Below are 24,358 nucleotides of genomic sequence, written 5' to 3'. Positions count from 1 at the left end.
GGCACCATCTCCACTCACTGCAACCTCCGCCTCCCGGGTTTAAGTGATTCTCCTGCCTCAGCCTCCCAAGTAGCTGAGATTATAGGTGCCCACCACCACACCCAACTAATTTTTGTATTTTTAGTAGAGATGGGGTTTTACCACATTGGCCAACTTCGTCTCGAACTCCCAACCTCAGGTGATCCACTCACCTCAGCCTACCAAAGTGCTGGGATTACAGGTGTGAGCCACCGTGCCCAGCCTCATTAGTGCTTTAACTGTATGTTCAAAATAAAACATAACTCTAAACAAATACCAAACTCAAAACATATATATTCTGAAGTACTGTTTTTAGGAGAAAGTTTTTGGCTGTCTAGAAATTACTTTGAAATACATCAAAAAAATAAGAAGGTTTTATTGATAAATAAGTGGAGGAATATGTGACAAAGCAGGAATAGTAAAATGTTAATGGTAGAATCTAAGTAGTGAGTATATGAGTGTTCACTGTAAAATTCTTTTAATTTTTCTGATTGTTTAAACTGTTTCATAATAAAATATTGGGGGAAATTGCATGTCATGTTTGTTTCACAGAGAAAGACTTTCTATTTTCATACTAAATTTTTTTATGGTTTTATGTCAAATTCTGCCTTACTGCTTCAACTTGAAGTATGCCGAAGTATATATCATGTGTTATATAGTTCATGTGTTATATAGTTGATACATTATATAGTTAGTAGTTAGATGGTCCATGTATTAATCCAGCCAGATGAAATCTCTTTGCAAAGATCTATCTGACTGGGATGTAGATATTAGAGATGGACACTCTTGACTAATTAAGCTAATCTTAGGAAATCAATAAGAGGCCATCTAATTAAATTACAAATCTTACCTTTGGCTATGCATGTCTAGATGTAAGACGTGACTGAGAAAAGAAATCCTAAAATAAATCTCAAAGCATCAGGGCAGAAAACTTCCAATTAACATAGCAGACTATTTAATATACAAAAAATAGTTCAAGCTAAACCCTTGAGGTTTGGAAAATCCATGTCAAAATTTCACATTTGATTGTTATTTTTTAACATTATAAAAAAGAAAATGGGAGAAAAATAATTCATACATTTGTTCCTGTTAAAGTAGGACAAACTTGTGAGTGACTTTGGAGGGGCCAGTAATCCCAACATTTATCATGGAATTGACTATGTTCGGAGAGAGTCTCGTTTCTCTTCACTCTTGGGTAATGTCAGGTTTAATAAATTTCCTTAATTTAAAGAGACCCGCAGGTCCAAAACCTGTGACCAAAATAAATCAAGTAATAGGAAATTATAAATTGGAATTTGAAAAGTTAAAATGCAATCCATAAAATTAATTCCATACTTCTTCAAGGTGGTTCTCTTTGACATCAAGTTCACTATAATATTAGTAAGTCCAAGGAAGCCTGCTAGAAAAAAATTATACAGTGGCAATATTTTAATTCTCTTGGCATAGTGATTATCAAGCCCTACCAAAGTTAATTATTTTTCTGTTCCTATAGCAAGGAACTAGGTTAAAAAAAAAAAAGGTTCTATGTCCTTCAAAAGATACTGAATTTCAAAATGAGTGATTTCTTTCTAGATCTTTTTTTTTAATATTAACTTCAACTGCAGTTTTTTCTTTCTTTGTAAACCTCAACTTCTTACTATTTGAAGATCTTAAAATCTCAAACTATTTTTTACAAGAAAAGACCACCACCCTTGTTCAAAGATTAATGCCCAGTTACCCAAAGTGCTAATGTTATGTGTGGCTTATCTAGTTAAGAAATAAAAACCTGACTAGGGCAGGATTCTGTAAAAAGTGCTGCTTTTCTGTGTCTGCACCAGATGCCTAAATAGTTAGTTGGGGGACACAAAATCTAAATGTCTCTCTATAACAAAACCTGGAGATGTTCTTTATATAAATGACTTTTTTAAAGGATTTGGTGGAAATGCATGATATAGACCACATTATCAGAGCTATGCAGAATTACCAAATAGTATTTGTAACTGCACAAAAATTATGAAATATATATACAGATATCTTTAACTTTGATGGTTTCATATCACAATAAACCTATCAGGAAAATATTGTAAGCCAAATAATCAGTTAATACACCTAACCTATGAAACATAGCTTAGCCTAGCCTAACTTAAATGTGCTCAGAACACTTATATTAGTCTACAGTTTGTCAAAATCATCTAACACAGGCCGAATTTCTAATAAATTGCTGAATATCTCATATAATTTATTGAATAACATACTAAAAGTGAAAAACAGAATTGTTGTATGAGTATTCAAAGTATGGTTTCTACTGAATGGATATTGCTTTTATACCATCATAAAATCGAACCATAGTAAGTTAAGGACTCTATATAGCTAAGTGAATGTCATGTGTTCTGTACTCAACTTTACCAAATTCTTTTCTTGTCCTCTTTCTATCTGGTCTATAATGACCTCAGCCTCTTTATTTGTAATTGTTCAAGTACAGAATCTTTATCAAGTACATTTCTGAGCATACTTGATTTTCTACAATACCAACTTCTAGATAAGTTGCCCATTACAATCAACTGTAATTTCCCTATTAAGAGGGAGCTCAGCTCTCCTCTGTCTCTGCCATGGTTTGCATATTCAATAATATACTAATATGTGGGTGGAAAATAGAGGAGATATTCATCTGTTCTGTTTTCCATTAGTAAAAACAATTGAATGTAAACTATAGAAGGTTCTCTCATCTGCATAAATACATTTTATCTCTATAATAATCCCACAAATCAATACAGTGATAGTTTAAAAACAGCCTCAAATTTTTTGCTGCCTCTCTCATTGAGAGGTGGATTCAAATGTCTCTTCCTTTGAATCTGGGCTGGCCTTAGTGACTTGCCTGACAAATAAAATGTGTCAATTGTAGTTATAAGATGATAAAGGGCTTCTCAGTTATAGGAAACCTGGCAGCTACCACCTGGGGGAAAACAGCTCTCATGTAAAAATCCATCTGCCTTGAGACATCCATGCTGTGAGGAAGCCCAAGCTAGTCACATTGAGAAGCTGAATGAAAAAAAGATACCCAGCAACCTCCAACTGTTCCAGTCTTCCCAGCTCAGGCTCAGACATGTGAGGTAATGAGCTACCTTGGGCATTCCAAAAGGACATATCGTGGAAAGGAACAGAGGAACCTGACCAAGAGTCAGAATCAAGGTCTCAGATATTTGGCCTCAATTAACTCTTCCCAGGTATCTCCAACCATTCAAGTCATGTCAGCTGAGGGCCCAGTCATCATGGAACATAAATAAGTCATCTCTGTTGGGCTTTGCACAAAATTCTGATCCATAAAACTATAAGCCTAATAAAAATGGTGGTTATTTATACCGCCAAACTTTAGTAACAGCTAGTAAACACCCTCCTTGGGGTTGTGTCATTTCATAGTGTTTATTAAAGAAATTTACATTAGCACATATGGTGTTTGCCAGTGCTGTCTTTAGAAAGAAAATCTTGATCAATAGGAAATTTGTTATAATTTAATAGTACTATATTCTCCAAAGAATAGTCGTCTTTCAACGATATAGAAAAAAGCAAAATGTATATCTTCTGTTTTCACAGGTATCTGAGATGTTATTATTGGGCAGTTCGAACTTTAATTACCATTGGTGGCCTTCCAGAACCACAAACTTTATTTGAAATTGTTTTTCAACTCTTGAATTTTTTTTCTGGAGTTTTTGTGTTCTCCAGTTTAATTGGTCAGGTAAGTTGAGTATGAATCACAGGATACACAGTGCTGTCATTTTTGAAAGGCTAATAAGCCTTTATAAACTTTATGGAGGAAAAATTAAAATCTGTCTGGGTTTTTTTTTTTTTTTGAACTAACTTTCATCTATTTTAATGAGTTGAAGGAGGATGTGATTAGGTCAACAGTGCTTTTCCATTTTTAAGCCATTAAATCTATCAAAAGACCTGTTAGCAAGAGCATTAGTTTGAACTCTCAGAGAAAGTTGTTTCTAAGTTAATTTTTTACTTGGACCGTAATGAAAACCATGAAAATCTCTTTTATTTACTTAAACTTCAAATATTGTTATAACATCACTGGGTTAAAATCAACTTCAGAGGTCATTTAAACCAGAGGTTACAAAATACCATATAAAATAAGTTATTGTTTCATAAATATTTACTATAGCATCTCCTTATACATATTCTCAAAAAAGTCAGTCTAGTAAGAATTTAAATAAATTATTATATTGAAGGTAATTGGAACTGAAGAAGGATAGAGCCTGTACTTTTTTCTTTCTTTTTTTTTTTTTTTTTGAGACAGGGTCTTGCTCTGTCACCCAAGCTGGGGAGCAGTGGCACAAACATGGCTCACTGCAGCCTTGGCCTCCTGGGCTCAAGGGATCCACCCGCCTCAGCCTCCCAAGTAGCTACAGTCGCACCCCACCACGCCCAGCTAATTTTTTTGTAGGGCAGGTGGATAGTGGCCTAAATGTATGAGCCCATGTGAGAGCCTGATACAGAAGGCAGTTGGGAATATGGGCTCCAGATTAGTTAGTTTACATATGGAAGACACACTCTCAGGAGATTTGGCCACCATCTCTAGTAATTACCTAACCCTGGGAGAAACAAGCAAGGCCTTCAGTCATCAAGGTCCCAGATATCAACATATCAAAACATGGAAAATAAAGCAGGTTAAATAAATACGGATACACAGGGATATGGCAGCTATAGCTTTAACATGTTAATGGAATACAGAGAGGAGTAGTAAAGGAAACTCTATGTTGAAAATATTTAGGTTTAGGAAGATGAACACCAAGAGCTAAAAATTTTAAGTATAAAATATCATTATCTTCATGGCTGGGGAGATTATATTAACAATGATTGAACTAGGAAGCTGGTTTGAGAGAAATTAAATTCAAATCCATTTGAATATAAATAACAAAAATCACATTATTTTATAATTTATTGTAAAATCAATTTGAGGTTGTCATATTACAGTCAATATCTTCTCTGTTTTACAGATGAGAAAACTCCAGTTTAAAGAGATTAAGAGGCATCCCTGATTCATCCATGTAGTTCGTATGGTCATATGGTAGAACCATATATAATAACACTGATAATAACAGTAAAATTTAACATGTATTGAGCACTTACTATGTGTAAGGCAATTTTCACATCAAGACTAAAAAACTATTTCTAGCCCCAGTTCAATTATCTTGCTACTCAAAGTGTAATCTTCAGACTAGCAGCAGCAGCAGCAGCACTTGAGGAATTCAGAATTCAGGCCCCACCTCAGACCTACTGAGTCAGAACTTGCATTTTTAACAAGATTGTCAAGGGATTCATAGACACACAAATGTTTGAGAAGTGCTGCTTTCTATACCACACCACTTCTGCTTTTAAATTGGATTTGAGGTTCCAATAGGAACAAGAAGGAGTATCAAGTCACTGAAAATGTGGTAGTAGAGCTCAAGAGAAAGATTGAGGCTAGAGATACAGACGTGTGCCTCAAACTCTCATAGTGAATACAAGATGCTGAGTAGGGAAACAGATAGAAATAAAAGTTTAGAAGTCTGGGACAAAAAAATCTCCACTCATTCAAAATTCCCACATAGAGACTATAACCTGGAACTAATTGTCACCTTTTTTTTGTTTGTTTTAAGAGACAGGGTCTAGCTCTGTTGCCCAGGCTGGAGTTTATTGGCTTAATCATAGCTTACTGTAGTCTCAAACTCCTGGGCTCAAGCAATCCTCTTACCTCACCCTCCCAGATAGCTGGGACTACAGGTGTGTGTCACTATGCCTGGCTATTTCTTTTTCTCTTTTATTTTTTATAGAAACAGAGTCTCACTATGTTTCCCAGGCTGGTCTTGAGCTTCTGGCCTCAAGTGATTCTCCCACCTCATCTCCCAAAATGCTAAGATTACAGACATGAGCTACCTCACCCAGCCAATCATCACATTTTAACTACAATATTCTATTTTCTGAAACAACTCACAGAAACTGACATTTTTCTTCCTCATACTCTCATGTGCTTCCCTAGCCTGGAAACCATCATAGAATATACGCCCTCCTCAACTCCTTCAACAACAAAAGTCAACGTTGCTGAAGGACATCACACAAACCATTCAAATTATTGTCACTACTAACTATTGGACCCTCAACAGCAATCGATCATGCTTTTAATAGTCCTTTCTTCCCAACTTAACACTCTATTAAATCTCCCAACCCCACTCCTAACATACCAACTCTCCCAGCCTTAGGTAAGTAGGTAATGTAGGTTATCAACCAAAAACATCATAGAAAAGTGAGATCTAGGATTGAGGTTGTTGAGGAATATTTGGAAGAAAAATATAATAACAGTAAAATTTAACATGTATTGAGCACTTACAATGTGCAAGGCGATTTTCACATCAAGACTAAAAACGTGTAAGAGACTCAAAAGATATATACAGTTAAACTAGCTGCATAGCACCTCAGCAGATAGTTTTAATATGTAGAATAATTTACTCACTCTAAAAATGGAAACTGAGGAGGGCATCATAATTTTTTTAAAAAAGGCATTTGAACTAGACTTCAAAGAATGAGTCGTTTTTCCATAAGCAGAAAAGGCTCAACAGCTACTAAAATGAATGAGCAAAGTCTTAGGAGTGTGAAAGTGAGGCCCTGGTTTTCCTCCCTATTATAAACCCACAGTCAAAGCATATTTACAGCCACTTGCTTCCTTCTATGTGCTAGGAAGAGTGGAGCTATATATCTTTTTTGTGCTGAGCCCTTAAAGATCGGCTTTTAACCTAGAGTGGATTTTTATGGGTGAGTTATAAACATCCAAGAACTAAAACCTGACAGTTTCTTAAGAATTGTCACAGCAGTAGATGATGCTTCAGTAATTTCAGCACATTTCAACTTCTGCTGAATACTATGCCTTAAGCATGATGAGATTTGATTTTTATCTATCTAAACAATACAAAAGGAAGTACAGAGGTTGCAATTTCATGATGAATTGAGTCTATATAGCCAGCCACACTGGATAATCTATGAAGGATGCTTTCAACGTAAGACTCACCAAAATGGACCAGCCATTCTGCCAGACAATTGCTCAACTTTTATTGCACATCCCTTGCATAAGCACAGCTGTAAAATTTTTTTCAATATATACTAACATTCCTGCAGTAAAATACAAGTTTGCAAAGAAAATGATGTGTCCTATGCATTGTATGACTGAATTCTCACTTGGTTTGTCCCAAAGGTCTTATTGTTGTCCTTACTGGGTCAGAGAGAGAATGTGATTTGCCCAATATTTTATTGAAGTGGGTGATATCAGGACCCAATATCAGTGTGTTTAAAATCAAGTAATCCACTGCTGAAAAGTTAAGTCTGGGCAAGATTAAATAAAATAAAAATGAATAAGCAAAATCAAGTAATCAGGGCATTAGAAGGGAGTATATCATGTAAAAAAACATGTAATTTGACTTTTATTAACTCTCCCAGTTCCTCTGTTGGGTGTTGAGTGACCATATTTGTGGTTTTAGATGAGAGATGTGATTGGGGCAGCTACAGCCAATCAGAACTACTTCCGCGCCTGCATGGATGATACTATTGCCTACATGAGCAATTACTCCATTCCTAAACTTGTGCAAAAGCGAGTTCGGACTTGGTATGAATATACATGGGCCTCTCAACGAATGCTAGGTAAGCATGGCAGATTACTGATTAGATTCCTGTAAAGCTTGTCATATAATGGAAATTCTGTAAGGTAGCAGAGACTAATTGGATTTGAACAAAAGGTTGAAAAACAATTAAATGATCCTTAAAGCATTAGTTTAATACAATAGGAGTTTTTTCCCTTAAATATAAAGCCATATCTTACTAGTTTTGAAAACCTTGGAAGAGAAAAAGGCTAAATTTTATTTAGCATCTACTGGATGCTGGGTATTATACACATTGTCTCATGTAGTCACACATACAAAAAACGAAGTAGGAAAATTAGTCATTGTCTATCCCTTTTAAAAGAAGAAAATGGAGGCTCCTAACTGAGAAATTTGGCCAAGGACACAGAGCCAGCACATGGTCTAACTAGAACTCAGACCTGCATCTCTTCTCTTCCAAACCCTTGCTCTTACTGCGATATCCCTCTCTTACCCAGAACACAGTACAGATGACCCTTGAACAAGTGGGGGTTTAGGAGGCCAACCCTCACTCCACAGTCAGAAATCCACATGTAACTTTTGGGGCTGGGCATGATGGCTCACTCCTGTAATCTCAGTATTTTGGGAAGCTGAGGCAAGGGGATTGCTTGAGGTCAGGAGTTTGAGACCAGTCTGGCCAACATGGTGCAACTCCGTCTCTACTAAAAATACAAAAATTAGTAGTGTGTGGTACACACCACTACATCCCAACCTAGGCAACAGAGCCAGACTCTGTCTTAAAATAAAATAAAATAGAAAGAAAGAAATTCACATATGCCTTTTGACTCCCCCAAAACCGAACTACTAAAGCCTACTGTTGACTGGAAGCCTTAATGATAACATACACAGTCGATTAACACATATTTTATATGTTATCTGCATTATATACCATATTCTTACAATAAACTGGAGAAAAGAAAATATTAAGAAAATTATAAGGAAAAGAACTATATTTACTAGTAATTAAGTGAAAGTAGATCATCACAAAGTCTTCATCCTCCTCATCTTCACTGTCGAGTAGGCTGAGGAGGAGGAGAAAAAGGAGTTGGCTTTGCTCTCAGGTGTAGCAGAGGTGGAAGAGAATCCTTGTTTAAGTGAACCTGTGCGGTTCACACTCATGTTGTTCAAGGGTCAATTGTACTAACAGAAAACAGCAACTTTGCAAGCCACTCCCATCCCACCTCAGGGCACACAGTTGCTTCCATGAGATGCTAAATAATTAATGGTGTCTACACCTATACCACTCTACTACTGCAGTTTAAAAGAACTGTTACTGAGGGACATAAAATAAGTTCAAGATAATGCACTCCTACTTGAAAATAATCAAACTCAACTTTTAGTTTGTTCTTACCATATGAAAATAGGAATTAGTACCACTAAGAAGCCAAAAATGCCCAGAGTGCAAATTACAATGAAATTCTCAAATCACAAAGGTTCCTAAGAGCAGAAAGAAACCACTGGTTATTATAGTAGGATCTTTTCTTCACCTTTCTGACACTCATAAGAGACTCCAGCCTCATGTTTAGAATCTCTTCCTGAATGACCAAAACAACATGCCTCCCTCTAGAACATCTGCAGCTACTTGAGGGCATCTGAAGTAGGCAGGAAGAGCAACAAAAGGAGTGGTGCCAGGCTTCTTTTCTCACACCCCTTGGTGGGTTAATGATTCAACTCCTTGGCTTAGGAGGTAACTAGAGACAAGCAGCTCTTGGAAACAATAAACTCTGTTCATATATGAAGGATGTTCATATTTAGAATCTATATTTGAATCAAAATAGGGATGTCATACCACAATTTTTTTCTAAATAATAAAAGAAAACATCAAAAAATATTCAACTCAGAAACCCAGGGCATTCTAACCACTAAGAATAGGGAATTTTCTGGAGGGAAACAAACAGACCCTGAGCCTATCATAGGGTAGGCAGAGCGAGAGGATCAGGAAAAACAAGTGGGTACTAGGCTTAATACCTGGGTGATGAAATAATCTGTACAACAAATCCCCACAGCACGAATTTACCTATATAACAAACTTGCACATGTACCCCTGAACTTAAAATACAAGGTTTTAAAAACGGGGGGAAAAAAGAATAGGCAATTTTGTTTATGGAATGTTTTATCAGCCTGAAAGCCCATCACTTAATTCACATGTAGAAAAATCTGTAATATATTCACATTCTTCATTGAGTTAATAAGCAAGTAAATAACAAGAATTTGAATTACTCTCTTAGCACATTTCTTCTTTAGATTCCATCCCAGCTGAACCACCTACTAATTATGCACAATGGAGCAAGTCACTTACAGCTTCTGGGGGCTTCAGTTCTTTGTGTTCTTCTTCTTCTTTCTGCAAAATAGGAATGAGAACACTTACCCTTAGGGTTGTCACAAGGGTCAAATAAGATAATGGCTATGACAGAGCTCTGTAAGCTCTCCAGTGCCACATGGTGCTCATTATTATTTGCCATCCCTTGAATGCTAAGGCTGGAATCAATGGAATCAAAAAACAAGAACTAGATCCTTCGCCCATGCTAACTTGTTCACTAGCCTTTGTGCTATGATCGTTACATTTCATATCTAAAGTTTCAGCAAGCCTAATATTCTGGAATTATTCAGTATGTCATCCCGAGTTAAAAATACTTCTTTTCTTCCATAAGCATAATAGTGTTATTGTAATAGGTATGGAGGTGCAATAGAATACAGAATCTGATGCATCTAATTAATTTTAAAATTTTTCTACTTGTACCTTGGTGACTTATTTTATTAATAATTCTGCATCGGGGTTTGATGTGTTTATCTGCACAAAGATGAGTCCGATTTGCTTAAGACCCTGCCAACTACAGTCCGGTTAGCCCTTGCCATTGATGTGAACTTCAGCATCATCAGCAAAGTCGACTTGTTCAAGGCAAGTGCTTTTACAATTCATAGAAAGACACTGTATCTATTTCTCAGTGACATCTAAGCTCTTGATTTAATACGGCATTTATGGGGTTTTTGCCTTATGTTTTAACAAAGTCAAAATAACCTAGAGAATTTATGTGGAATTAAGGAGTCAAATAAATTACAGGTCTCTCTTCAGCAAATGACTTATTCTTTAGAAGCCTCTCTCTCTTCTAATTGGTGTCAAAAAAGAAGAGTTCTTCAGACTCTTTTTGCATTAATTTAAATATAATGTAAATTATATGGCTCTATATCTTTGCTAGTACATGTATCACCAACCATCTATAAATGTGCCTTGGCAATGCCCAACAAATCAGGCTCCAGATTAGCTCTGTAATGCCCTGACAATCAGAGAATTATACCTAATCATGTCTTCTATTACAAATACTTTGGATTTAGACTCTTAAAATGGTCAAATTTTAGTTTAGAAGATTTTTGTTTCTGAAAAAAAGTATAACAAAGACTTTTTTAACTTTTTGAATGTTTTAAGCATTACTACTCTTTTTCTGCATTATATCACATATAAACTTTTTTTTTTTTTTTAAGAAGGAGTTTCACTCCTGTTGCCCAGGCTGGAGTGCAATGGAGCTATCTCTGCTCACTGCAACCTCCACCTCCCAGGTTCAAGTGATTCTCCTGCCTCAGCCTCCCAAGTAGCTGGGATTACAGGCTTGTGCCACCATGCACAGCTAATTTTGTATTTTTTAGTAGAGATAGAGTTTCTCCATGTTGGTCAGGCTGGTCTCGAACTCCCGACCCCAAGTGATCCACCCACCTCGACCTCCCAAAGTGCTGGGATTATAGGCATGAGTCACTGTGTCCGGCCATATATCACACATAAATTTTTCTCAACTAATATTTCCTTCTGTGTATAGCATTTCATAGCTCAGGTATGAAATACCTGAGCCAGGTAATTCATAAGGAAAAGATGTTTATTTGGTCATCGTTCTGCAAGCTGTGCAGGAAGTGTGGCAGCATCTGCTTCTGGGGAGGCCTCGGGGAGCTTTTACTCATGGCAAAGGGCAAAGCAGGAGCAGGACCAAGACGGGCGGGGTCAGTGCCACACACTTTTAAATAGCCGGATATGAGAACTCACTCACTATGATGAGGACAGTACCAAAGGGGATGGTGCCAAACCACTCATGGGAAATCCACCCCTGTGATTTAATTACCTCCCACCAGGTCCCACGTCCAACATTGGGGATTGCAATTCAACAAAATATTTGGTGGGGACACAGATCCAAACCATGTCACAGGTTAAGGAGGATGAGGGTGGTACTGGTCAGGAAAGTCCTCTCTGATTAAATGCATTTGAGCACTTAAGAAGAGGGCTGCAAGAAGAGAGCAAGCTACGTAGATATTGGGAGAGGAGAGAGAGGAATGAGGACAGGAGGGAATATTATGGGAGGATGGATAACATGATGTGCTGAGCTGGAAACACACTGCAAGGAAGCCAGAGTGGAGCAAAGGCAGAGTGCTGGAAAGCAAGAGCAGTCAGAGAAGAGTGAAAAAAAAAGGGAGGCTGAGGCAGGCAGCAGTTAATGGAGGGCCTTGGAGGATCTACAGACTTTTTATTTATTTATTTAGAGACAGGGTCTTGCTCTGTTGTCCAGGCTGGAGTACAGTGGCACAATCTCTCAGCCCACTGCAACCTCTGCCTCCCAGGTCCAAGTGATTCTCCTGCCTCAGTCTCCCAAGTAGATGGGATTACAGGCATGCACTATCACACCCAGCTAATTTATGTATTTTTAGTAGAGACGGGGTTTCATAATGCTGGCCAGGCTGGTGTCGAACTTCTGACTTCAAGCTATCTGCCTGCCTCAGCCTCCCAAAGTGCTGGAATTACAGGCATGAGCCACTGAGCCCAGTCATCTATGGACTTTAGATTATACTCTGAGTTGCAAAACACTAAGGCTCTTGAGCAGAAAGCGACCTATTCAAGACCAGTTTGAACAGGATCTGTCCTACTGTGTGAAGAAAAGGCCTTAGGAAGCAAATGTGGAAGGCAGGGAGACCAAATGGAAGTTATCACAACCATGTGTGGAAGAAGTGACAGTGACCAGACCCAGGGTTACTGAAGCAGAGTTTTTGAGAAGTGGCCAGTTATTGGGTGTATTCAAACCAAAAAAGCCCTGTTTTTCCTGTTTGATGATATGAAGAGGGTAAGAGACAGAAAGGGTCCAAAGATGACTCCAGGGATTTAGGCCTGAGGAAGAAGAACAAAGATATCATTTGCAAGTTGAGTAGGCTGGAAACCACTCTTTGTTTTTGGATGTTGCTATGACTTGATTAATGATGTCCTCTCCAAAAATCATATGGAAACTCAATCCCTAATGCAACAGCATGAAGACATATGGCCTTTTGGGAAGTGATTGAGTCTTGAGGGTTCCACCCTCCTGAATGGGTTTAGCACCATCATAGAAGGTCTCAGGGTGAAGGAAGGACTCTCTTGCCCTTCCGCTCTTCCACTATGTAAGGATACAGTGTTCCTCCCATCTGGAGGATGCAGCAACTAGGCACCATCTTGGAAGGAAAAGCAGCCCTCACCAGACACCAAACATGCTAATGCCTTGCTCTTGGACTTCACAACCTTTAGAACTGTGAGAAATAAATTTCCATTATTTATAAATTACCCAGTCTGTCATGTTCTTTTAGTATCAGCACAAAAACAGATGTGACTATTAGATTCCAGTTGAAAATTTCATGTAGGCAGTTTGGTTTATAAATCTGAGTTCAGAGGAGAGATCCAAGCTGGAGCAATACATATGGACCTCTCAGCATGTTGGTGTATTTCAAGCCAAGGGACTCAATGTGATCACTTAAGATGTAAGTATAGACCAAAAAATAAATGTAATCCAGACAGAAGGATATGTCTTAAAAATATAGACTCAGTAATATTAGAAACAAGATGAAGAAGCAGAAGCTGTGTGGTAGAATGGTTAGGCACAGTCACCCCCAGCATTAGGTTAACCCATGACTCTGTAAGTTATTAGAGTTAAGTCAGTACTCTAGGACTCTTTTCTTAACTATGTCCTGTGCTAGATTTCCATCAATATTTTGATGATCATATAAAAGATGTGATTTTCAAATTGGCAGATAACACAAAGGAAGAAGGAATAGACTAAAATACGTTAATTACAACATTTAAAATTACTGAATACTTTGAAACGACAAGCAAAGCCAACAAGATTAACTTCAACAAGCATAAGAGTAAAATTCTAAACTTAGGTCCAAAATGAAAATATACAAGCCAGGTGCCATGGCTTGTGACAGTAATCCCAGCACTTTGGGAGGTGGAGGCAGGATGATAGCTTGAACCCAGGTGCTCAAGACCAACCTGGACAACTTAGCAAGACCCCATCTCTTAAAAAAATAATAAATTAGCTGAATATGATGGTACACACCTGTTGTCCCAGATACACTTGGGAGGCTGAGGCAGGAAGATTCCTTGAGCCCAGGAGTTTGAGGCTACAGTGAGCCAGGACTGCACCACTGTACCCAGCCTTGGTGACAGAGCAAGACCCTGACTCAAATACACACATATATATATATATATATATATATATATATATATATATATAGTAACAGAGAGAGAGAGAGAGAGAGAGAGCTATATCTATATAACAAATGCAAAAGTACAATAGTTTATAACACTTCTTTTTAGATAGAATTTTTCTTGATCTTCAACCCCACATGAGTCAGTAGAATTGTATATGGGATTCCCCTACATTTTAACATAGTATCGGTTTTCTTAATTATTTAAACTACATTTGGATTAACATATCAAATTGCAAATAACCAGTTTTAAGAAGGATTTTAACAAACTAGAGTATATGCTGGCTAAGGGGTTAAGAGGAGGGGTTGAGTTGTGGACCAGGAATAGTAAGAGAGTAATCTTATAAAATTATTCTGTGATGGTAGAAATCAGATTAATGATTGCTGCTGGTGGTGAATGGGGATGAGGAGATTGATTAATAAGAAGCATGAAGGAACTTTGTGGGGTGATGGAAATGTTTTTTGTCTTGCTGGGGAAGGTATATAAGTGTATGCATTTATCAAAATTGATCCAACTGTCCCTTAAGATCAGTATATTTCATTTTATGTAAATTATTACTCCATTTTCAAAAAAGAAGAAGAAGAAAAATGGCCTCCAAAGAAAATATTTAGATGCCAAGAATATTTAGTTGTGAGAAAAATAAATAAATTCAAGGGCAGCAGAAGTTTCATATGCTAAAGTCTGTTATATGAACAAGGAATGAGACTTACTCTATATTGTTCTTCAAAATAACACTCAACTGTAAACTCCATTTCTAAGTTGCAGACACTTCTACTGCATATTAATGTATTTGTTGCATACACACACACATACACCATGGAATACCATTTAGCCATAAAATGGAACAAAATAATGGCATTTGCAGTCACTTTGAAGGAGTTGGAGACCATTATTTTAAGTGAAGTAACTCAGGAATAGAAAACTAAATATCATATCTTCTCATTTATAAGTAGGAGCTAAGCTATGAGGAGGCAGTGGCATAAGAATAATGGACTTAAGGGAGCCAGGGGAAAGTGTGGGAAGGGGTGAAGGATAAAAGGCTACACAATGGGTATGGTGTACACTGCTTGGGTGACAGGTGCACCAAAACCTCAGAAATTACCATGAAAGAACTCATCTATGTAATCAAAAACCACCTGTTCCCCCAAAACTATTGAAATTAAATAAAAATTAAATAAAATTAAAAAAATAGCAGAGTGCCTCATACATAAAGGTAGGTGTTATAAAATTTTTGTCTTATTTTTAAATACACATATACATATTTATGTGTGTACTAGGGACAATGAAAATGTATGTCTTATTATAGGGTATGATCAGAAATGTATGAAAGCCAATAAGTTAAATTATCTTAACAGTGTTTTAAAATATTATAAAACTCTATACCTGAGTGACTAACTTAACTGAGGATAAGTGACAGCCAGTAACTTTTCTAAAAAAAATAAAATGCTTTAAACTTGATACCAATGACTTATGGGATTAACTCCGATTTGGGAAGATATCAGTTTTCTGCCTCATAGTTTTTTCTTTGTTTTTATATGTACTTTTTGGTACTCCACCAAATCAGCAACATCTGATTGAGGAAAAAGTTTAAATCTTCACATCTTGCTAATGTTGTATATAAACTTAGATTCATTCTTTCCTGACATTTCTGTTAAAGAGGCAGTTTTTTCCAGAAAGAACCCATTTACATTTTTATTTCTGTTACATGAAAAAGTTTTTTTCTTTTTCATAAAGCCAAGCGAAGTAGAAAACATGTAGGTATGGAATCTTTCTAAATTTATTTTCATAGAGACAGTCTGTGCAGTTTACACGAATTTATTTTCTTAAGGAGAAAATGGGATGAATAGTGATCCTACACCCTACATCTCATAACTTATACCCAACTGATCCTTGCACTGCTTCTGAATCAGTCACCTACCTTCACCGAAAGCCACCTACGCGCCCAGGGAGCTGAGTGCAGAAAGGAGGGACCAGTCCAGGTGTGGGACCTAAAAGGACGCGTAGGAGCCTGTGGAATGAGAAACTGGAGGCAGCTGGGTGAAGGCTCACAAGCATGGAAAAGTATTAACCTGTTTACTGAAAGAGGCAATTCCATTAAAATGAGGCTAGGAGGATGGGTCCTTATTCAATGCAACTGGTGTCCTTATAAGAAGAGGCAGTTTGAGCCAGGTGCGGTGGCTTACGCCTGTAATCCCAGCATTTTGGGAGGCCGAGGAGGGTGGATCATGAGGTCAGGAGTTTGAGACCAGTCTGACCAACATGGTGAACCCCCCCATCTCTACTACAAATACAAAAATTAGCTGTGCCTAGTGGCACGCACCTGTAATTCCAGCTACTCAGGAGGCTGAGGCAGGAGAATTGCTTGAACCCAGGAGGCGGAGGTTGCAGTGAGTCGAGATTGTGCCATTGCACTCCAGCCTGGGCAACAAAGCGAGACTCCATCTCAAAAAAAAAAAAAAAAAAAAAGGAGAAAAAAATGAGCTACAGCAGTAGTTCTTGGCTGTTATCCCAGCACTTTGGGAGGTCGAGGCAGGAGGATTGCCTGAAGACACAGATATATCACAGGTGCAAGTGCACAGAGGAAAAGCCATGTAAGGACACAGTGAGAAGGTGCCCATCTGCAAGCCAAGCAGAGAGGCCACAGAAGAAACCAAACCCGCTGATTCCTTGATCCCAAACCTTTAGCCGCCAGAACCATGAGAAAATAATGTCTGTTTTTTAAACCACACAGTCCGTATAACTTTGTTATGGCAGCCCTAACAAACTAATACACTTCCGATGAAAGTTTGTTACTATCCCATTTTACAGAGAGCAAACAACTTACCTGACTTAGGTCATGGAGCTCTAAGCATTGGGGCAGTTTGAGCACAGCTTTCTTTACACCGCTCTATCATTCTTATCTTCAGTTCTCTACCAACCCTATCGGGATAACGGATAAGGTGAGGAGGAACTGGAAAAGTTTTACTAGAGTCAAAAGTCAAGCTGGCCTGGCGCAGTAGCTCATGGCTGTTATCTCAGCACTTTGGGAGGTCGAAGCAGGAGGATTGCCTCAGCCCAGGAGTTAAGACCAGCCTGGCAACATAGTGAGATCTCATCTTTACAAATCACAGAAAATTTAGCCAGGTGCCTCTAGTTCTTAATACTCAGGAAGCCAAGGCAAGAGGATCACCTGAGCCCAGGAAGTTGAGGCTGCAGTGAGCCATGATCATACCACTGTACTCTAGCCTGGGCAACAGAGCGAGACCCTGTTTCAAAAATAACAAAAGTCAAGTTCAGGCAATCCTTTGGCGATATTCACAGACTTAGGCTTGGCACATCAGATAGATACCTACAGTCACACATGCTTTTCTACTCTCCTGCTAAGAAGAGCCTCTGAATCTCATGAGGGTTTCTTCTTCTCTTAATCAAAGCAGGTGGAATTAGAGTCACAGATTTTCACTGAAACTTTGCTTCAATAAATTGTGGTTAATTAGTAAGATTTGCTGCTTCAACATGGAGTGATCAGAGTTTTGAAATAGCTTAGAGATGAATAGTCAAATTATATCTATTTTTTTAATTGTTCACAAAAATGGTTCCTCTTCCTTACAGATTTCACGTTATCCCAGGCCCAAGCACAAGTATTAAGTTAATAAGGAGCGATTCATTTCTATGATACTGGGCAATTTCCCCTCATTTCTGATGATTTATTATTTCGATCTCGATTTTTAAATACATTTTATCAAATTAAATGCTAAGGAAATCACATTTTGCCTCTACCACTGCATTACCAGAAACGGGAGAAACTTTAATAAAAGTTCTGTTTTGCCACCTAGTGGCTGGCGTTAGAATCGCATCCTTTGGAAACAGCCCTCAGTTCTGTAGGAAATCAGGGACCCAGAGATATCAAAATTGGTGAGGGTACCATCAGTCTGAAAAGGAAGGCACCCTGTGTCTATTTGCTGCTCTGGTAATTATGCAGAACTCATCCCAACAGGACACCTCACTGCGATCTTTGGCTCATTGTTTGCGATTACGTGGCAAAGAGAGCCTGCAAAGGCTGTGACTTCTGTGGAAGGAGGGATGAGAAGGAAGTGTTCTGTGTGTGAGTGACAGACTGAGCCAGGAATAGCACGGGAATGGCAGCATGCTTTCTAGCACTCACACGCAGATCCCCAGCAGTGACATCCTACTTATCTGATATGTCATCACATATTTACTCCACAGGGCCTGAAATAAGAATGCGCGAGTGAGACTACAGTGAGACCTGTGTTTCATTTCTACCAACGTTATTTTTACCCTAGTGGCATCAGCAATAAAGTATTGCTGCTAGACTTTAAAAAATATTTTGAATAGTGAGTTTATAATCTAGATGAACTCCATTCTACTACACATGCTGAGCTGTTGCTCTGTCTAAAGCACTGAGCCAGACACGGAGGGCTACTGCCCAGCTACTGCAGCCATGTTGTTTCTGCCCTACGGAGCCCTCAGTAGGGATGGAAGACACTAAATTAATGAGATAACATACTTGGTTGTAAGGGACTCAAACATACGAAGCACTTATATCAGGATCTGGCACATAGTAAGTTACATAGTTATTATTAAATGGAGAAATAAAACTGATGCAACCATGTGGGAGTTTCTACACAGATAAAATCAGGTTCTTCCTGTGGCTCTGCCTGATTGTAGAAAAATTGATTAGATCAGGCGTTCCCAACCCCAGGGCCATGGACCAGTGCCAGTCTGTGGCCTGTTGGGAACCGGGCAGCAAAGAAGGAGGTGAGCAGTGGGTGAGTGAAGGCAGCTTCATCTGTATTTACAGCCACCACTCATTGCTGGCATTACCGCCCAAGCTCCACCTCCTGTCAGATCAGCAGCAGCATTAGATATACATAGGAGTGGAACCCTATAGTGAATTGTGCATGCGAGGGATCTAGGTTGCACGTGCCTTAAGAGATTCTAATGCCTGATGATCTGTTACTGTCTCCTATCACCCCCAGATGGGACTGTCTAGTTGCAGGTAAACAAGCTCAGGGCTCCCACTGATTCTACATTATGGTGAGTTGTATAATTATTTTGTTGTATATTACAATGTAATCATAATAGAAATAAAATGCACAATAAATGTAATGTGCTTGAATCATCCCGAAACCATCCCCCAACTGGCCCCAACAATGGAAAAAATTGTCTTCCATGAAACTGGTCCTTGGTGCCAAAAAGGTTGGGGACTCCTGGATTAGATTCATCCTCAGGGTTCCATCTATCTGCTGGATTAGATTCATCCTCAGGGTTCCATGTAACTGCTGGATTAGATTCATCCTCAGGGTTCCATCTATCTGCTGGATTAGATTCATCCTCAGGGTTCCATGTAACTGCTGGATTAGATTCATCCTCAGGGTTCCATCTATCTGTTGGATTAGATTCATCCTCAGGGTTCCATCTATCTGCTGGATTAGATTCATCCTCAGGGTTCCATGTAACTGCTGGATTAGATTCATCCTCAGGGTTCCATCTATCTGCTGGATTAGATTCATCCTCAGGGTTCCATCTATCTGCTAGATTAGATTCATCCTCAGGGTTCCATGTAACTGCTGGATTAGATTCATCCTCAGGGTTCCATGTAACTGCTGGATTAGATTCATCCTCAGGGTTCCATCTATCTGCTGGATTAGATTCATCCTCAGGGTTCCATCTAACTCATGACTTCCCACTTTGACCCAAACTCCTAGAAAATTAGAACTATTGCCAATTTTCATGCTAAGTTTGACGACGATGATTTTTACTAGTACTGCAAATATTGACTGTAAATTTAGGTCTAATATTATTTAGAAGTAATATTAATAAATTATGACATCATAGCACTTTGCAAATTTTCTATCACACTTGACTTTGCTGGTCCCAACAGCCACCAATCAGTAGCATGCTTCGCATAGTCAATGGCATGAAGAACTGAATTCAAAATTCCCTGCCCTAGTCATATCACCTATACCTTACTTGTTTAATGAGAACGGGGGTTAAGATAAAACAAAGCATGTGCTTTTGTAACAAACAGGCTGAGATGGAAAAAGCCCTCAAGACCATCGTTTATACTTGAGAGTGACTTAAATTCACAGTGAGTTATAAAATACTGATGATATATTAAGTTCTGTTTCAAAGAAAGCAGAAATGAGCCTAGAAATGGAGAAATTCTGTAAGACTTAGAGGGTATGCATTCCAAGGATTAATTTTACCAACTCTACAATTGTATTCAGAGCTTGCCATTATTAAAAGAGGAATTTCCTGGGTGCAAGAACCACCATCTAGCCTATGGTTCTGTTGTTAATTAAAATAACATTTCTCCCAACTCCATTCCAATCTCCAATATCCTCATTCAAATCTGTATCACCCCTATACAGCACTGAATTTCTCATTGTCCAAAATGGAATCATTCCTAACAGCTTCATTCTGTATGTCAGCCATTTTTATTTAGCTCCTAAACCCTGAGACACTGAAGATACAAGAGTGAATAATGCAAACACTTTGATCTCAAGTTGCTCAAAGTGTAGATAAAAACACACACTCCAGTGACACTCTTCCTCCAATACCTACTGCACATGTGACCTTAGAGAAAATCGACAGGCTTCCTGGGCCTCCAATCTGTATCTAAAAACCAGGAGTGATGACCATATATTTATTAATGCCAGGCTTCAATGGGAGGCTGGAAGAATTTAACAGATAAAGATAAGATAATAAAATGTAATACAAATGTTATATGCTAATATAATGTTAATGTTGATACTTACACAGCTACTCTCACTTTATAGAAAAAGAGACATTTACAAAGCAATCCAGTCTGACTTTTCATACATCAGAAAATTTCCTAACTGTAAAGAAAATGGAGCTGGGTTACCGTGAGAAAAAGTTAGCCCCAGGATGTAATTCTTTTTAATCACATAATAATGGAGCAATGTATATCTCAAGAAAATAATCATTTTCTAGAGAAAAAAAGAGAATTATAATAGTTTTCAAACACATCATAAAATATAACAACTTCATTATGCAAACTTTATTTCACTAGGCCTAAATTCAAATAAGAAGGATTTAGTCCTAAACCAAAGCTGCCCCAAAGCTAGTGACATCTTTTCATAAAGTAATCATTAGGGGACAGACTCACTTAATTGGTGAAACTTAAATTCTAGGTTTGTACTATATACAGCTGCTAGATTCTGTTTGAGTGTCTTGATCCATGTGCTATCCAAGTTTGTTAATGAAGAGTCATATTTAGAATGGTTCAAATGTTTTTCTCAGAAAATCCAAGCCTTCAGCTGAAAGCTATCGATGTAAGTGCTTGTGTGTATTCTTGCTGAGAAAAGCGCTAATTGTTTGCTTATCTATTTTCTGGCTTATCTCCTAGGTTGGTGTCACACTTTCTATTGATCCAATTTCCTTCACTGGTGCTTTCTGCCCCTGAGCCCACCTAAAGGATACAAGGGGAAAGAAGATTAAATACACTTCTCCACAAAGGGACATGCTTTTATTTTATTAAAATTTAAGATTAATAAAAACGTTCCACAGTTGTTTGAATCCGTGGAGGTGGAATCGATGGATATGGGTGCTGACTGTACTGCCACACCATTATGATCTCCTCTCATTTGATCTTGGGGTCTCTCGAGAGAGAGTGGGCATAAACTCCAGCCTTGTCCTCACGGAGCTCCAAATAATGAGTTGTGGCTGTTCACAGTGTGTCTTTCATGGGATACTCTTGATCCTGGTCCATGACCTCATGCCTAGATGCCCGACCATGAACAGACATTTCTCTCAAAGGGAATTTGTTCATATTGGCCGACGCCCTTGTGGCTTTTGTCTGACCTGTATCCGGTTTATTCCTATAAGATAGCTACTCCCTATGAAAATCCTGTACTGGAAAAAAAGTTAGGTTTGGATATGTCAGTCAGGTGAGACACAAAGGAAGCAGCAGAACAAACCCCATGAAATAATGGAAGCATTTTTATTACTTACAGATCCCAGAGAGAAAAGAGCAGCATGCCTCAAAGGGCCAATGGGAAGGGGGAACACTCATGCTCAACCAGTGTGAAGAGAGAGAAAGAGAGGGAGAGCCAAAGCCTTTTTGAGATCCAGGGTGTTAGCCAGGGAGGTTTCCCAGGGGAAGTTCTAACAGGTTGGTTTACAGCAAGCAGACATGAGTTCCATGGGGTCTTGCTGTAACTGACAGGTAGTCACTGTGGAATATCTGCTCGTCCACGTGGGCTCTGGGGGTCGGTGGGGCAATCTTAGTAGGTTGTATCCAGCTGTACCATAGAGAGGTGGTCACCAGGAGGCAGTGGTATAAAGCAGATATCTGGATCAACCGCACTGAGGAACTGGGAAGAGGCAGAGAACTGGAAACCTTGTCAAGAGTGACTGATCCCTGCTTCCAGTATGAGAAAGTTAAACTTATACTCAAAATTGATGCCAAGGCAACATAAAATCATAAGAATTTACCATACATACACATATATGTTTGTATGTGTGTGTGTACTCTGATTACTGTGGCAGTAATTCTGATTTTATATATATAATTATACATAATATATCATATATTATATATAATACATAGATTATATATACATATATATTTTATGTATATATTATATATATACTTAAATAAAATCAGAATTACTGCCACAGGAAAATAACATTTAAAATCATTAATATTTCCCATGAATACAACTGAATATAGTTGGGAATTTTCATCAAAGTACATTCTGATAGGAATTATTCAAGGAATGAAAATTTCATTTTTTATTTACAAATTGTAATTAAAACCTTAAAAATAATGCCAAAAATTCATGTTATTTATATGAAAACAAATGTAAGTGGTTTTTTTGATATCTTCTATTTCTGATCATTTACAATGAAAATCTCTATGGATATAAGTGATTGAGAGTTACCTTCATTGCAGCAATATTCCAGACATATACATGTTCAAGAACTTCCAAGCACATTTCAAGTGGATTTTCTTTACCACATCAAAGACATCAATTTTTCTTAGTGGAAAAGATCCAAAAATCAATCCAAAGTTTGTTTGTCCTTTTTCTAAGTGAGTTTTAAATGGATCAGAATACCAATTTCTGAAGTAAAATTATTCTGAAATTATGACAGCATTTAAATAAATTAAGCACTTGGGCCATTTATTTAATTTTTACTAAAAACAAAAGGACCATGCCTTTTAGAAAAAAATGTTCTGTTTGTGATTTGCTTTAGCAATATGGTAACCTATCAGACATAGTAGAACCAAAACAAATGTAAATAAAACTTAAGAGTGCAAAGCAAATACATAACAAGCAAAGAAAAGGTAAATTTCCCTCTGCCTAAAAGGGCCTTTGTGCATATTTGCAAATACAAGTCATCCTCATCCTGAAATGATTCAAATTCAGTTACCCACATGAGCACTTTCCTGGTGCTTCCCCTCTCTCCCATCCCACTCCCAAGCAAAATTAACTCTCTTTATCTTACAAGTTTTATGGATATCTGTGGCATGTTTTGTGACATGATTATCTTCTACCATCAATTACAGCTTTTCTGCTTACTTACAAGATCACCCAAACTAGACTTACTTTCTTTCATCTTGAATTCCTCCAAGGTTATCATCATACAAGGCCTTGCTCAAAACAGCTTCTCATCAGTATTGGTGAGACTGTATTAAGAAGATACGTTTTCTGGCCTTGGCCTTTTTTTCTATCCTAGAGAAATAAAAGCTATACTTTCTCAAGTGATTTCTTAAAATTCTAACACCACATTCATCTGAAATGCTTCTCACCAATGGCTACTTGGAGATACTTCAATCATAAATTATTAGCTTGCCTTATCAGTCAAGCAACCCTAAAGTCTAAATTTCATATGGATCTGGGTCAAGTGTCTGCTGCTGAAGCTGTTAGAGAAAACTAGTGATTGCTAAAGGAACGATTGTCCAGTCCACAAATTGGGAGCAGATCCTTTGCTGCTTCTTTCTCTGCCACTCACTGTATAATTAGTTCACAGCAAAATCATAATTCCCTCAAGGGGTGGATAGGACCACCCACAAAAGGAAAGCTGTTACATGTTAGCAGCTCTGAGAGAAAATTAAAATATATATATATTTGATGAAAGCAAAAGATTCAAAACTACTATGTAAGTGAGATTTTGTAGACCTATAGATTCTTCCTTAGCTCATATAGATGTAATTATTTAAACAGAATACAGATATAGACCT

General features: G+C 37.9%; 1 protein-coding gene across 1 annotated transcript in view; it reads left to right on the top strand.

The window, feature by feature from the left end:
• CNGB3 (cyclic nucleotide gated channel subunit beta 3) overlaps positions 1 to 24,358 on the top strand; it is a 161,353-nt gene that overhangs the window by 106,659 nt on the left and 30,336 nt on the right. The window contains exons 11-13 of the mRNA XM_012471030.3: positions 3,589 to 3,730; positions 7,506 to 7,665; positions 10,463 to 10,560. Of these exons, the coding sequence (XP_012326453.2) occupies positions 3,589 to 3,730; positions 7,506 to 7,665; positions 10,463 to 10,560 (400 nt within the window). The remainder of the gene's footprint in view (positions 1 to 3,588; positions 3,731 to 7,505; positions 7,666 to 10,462; positions 10,561 to 24,358) is intronic.

The sequence above is a fragment of the Aotus nancymaae genome, unplaced genomic scaffold (assembly GCF_030222135.1).
Source record: "Aotus nancymaae isolate 86718 unplaced genomic scaffold, 86718_ANA_hifiasm-v0.15.2.pri h1tg000036l, whole genome shotgun sequence".
NCBI classification, from domain to species: Eukaryota; Metazoa; Chordata; class Mammalia; order Primates; family Aotidae; genus Aotus; species Aotus nancymaae.
The sequence above is the reverse complement of the archived record's forward strand: the minus strand, read 5'-3'. Positions and strand labels throughout refer to the sequence as shown.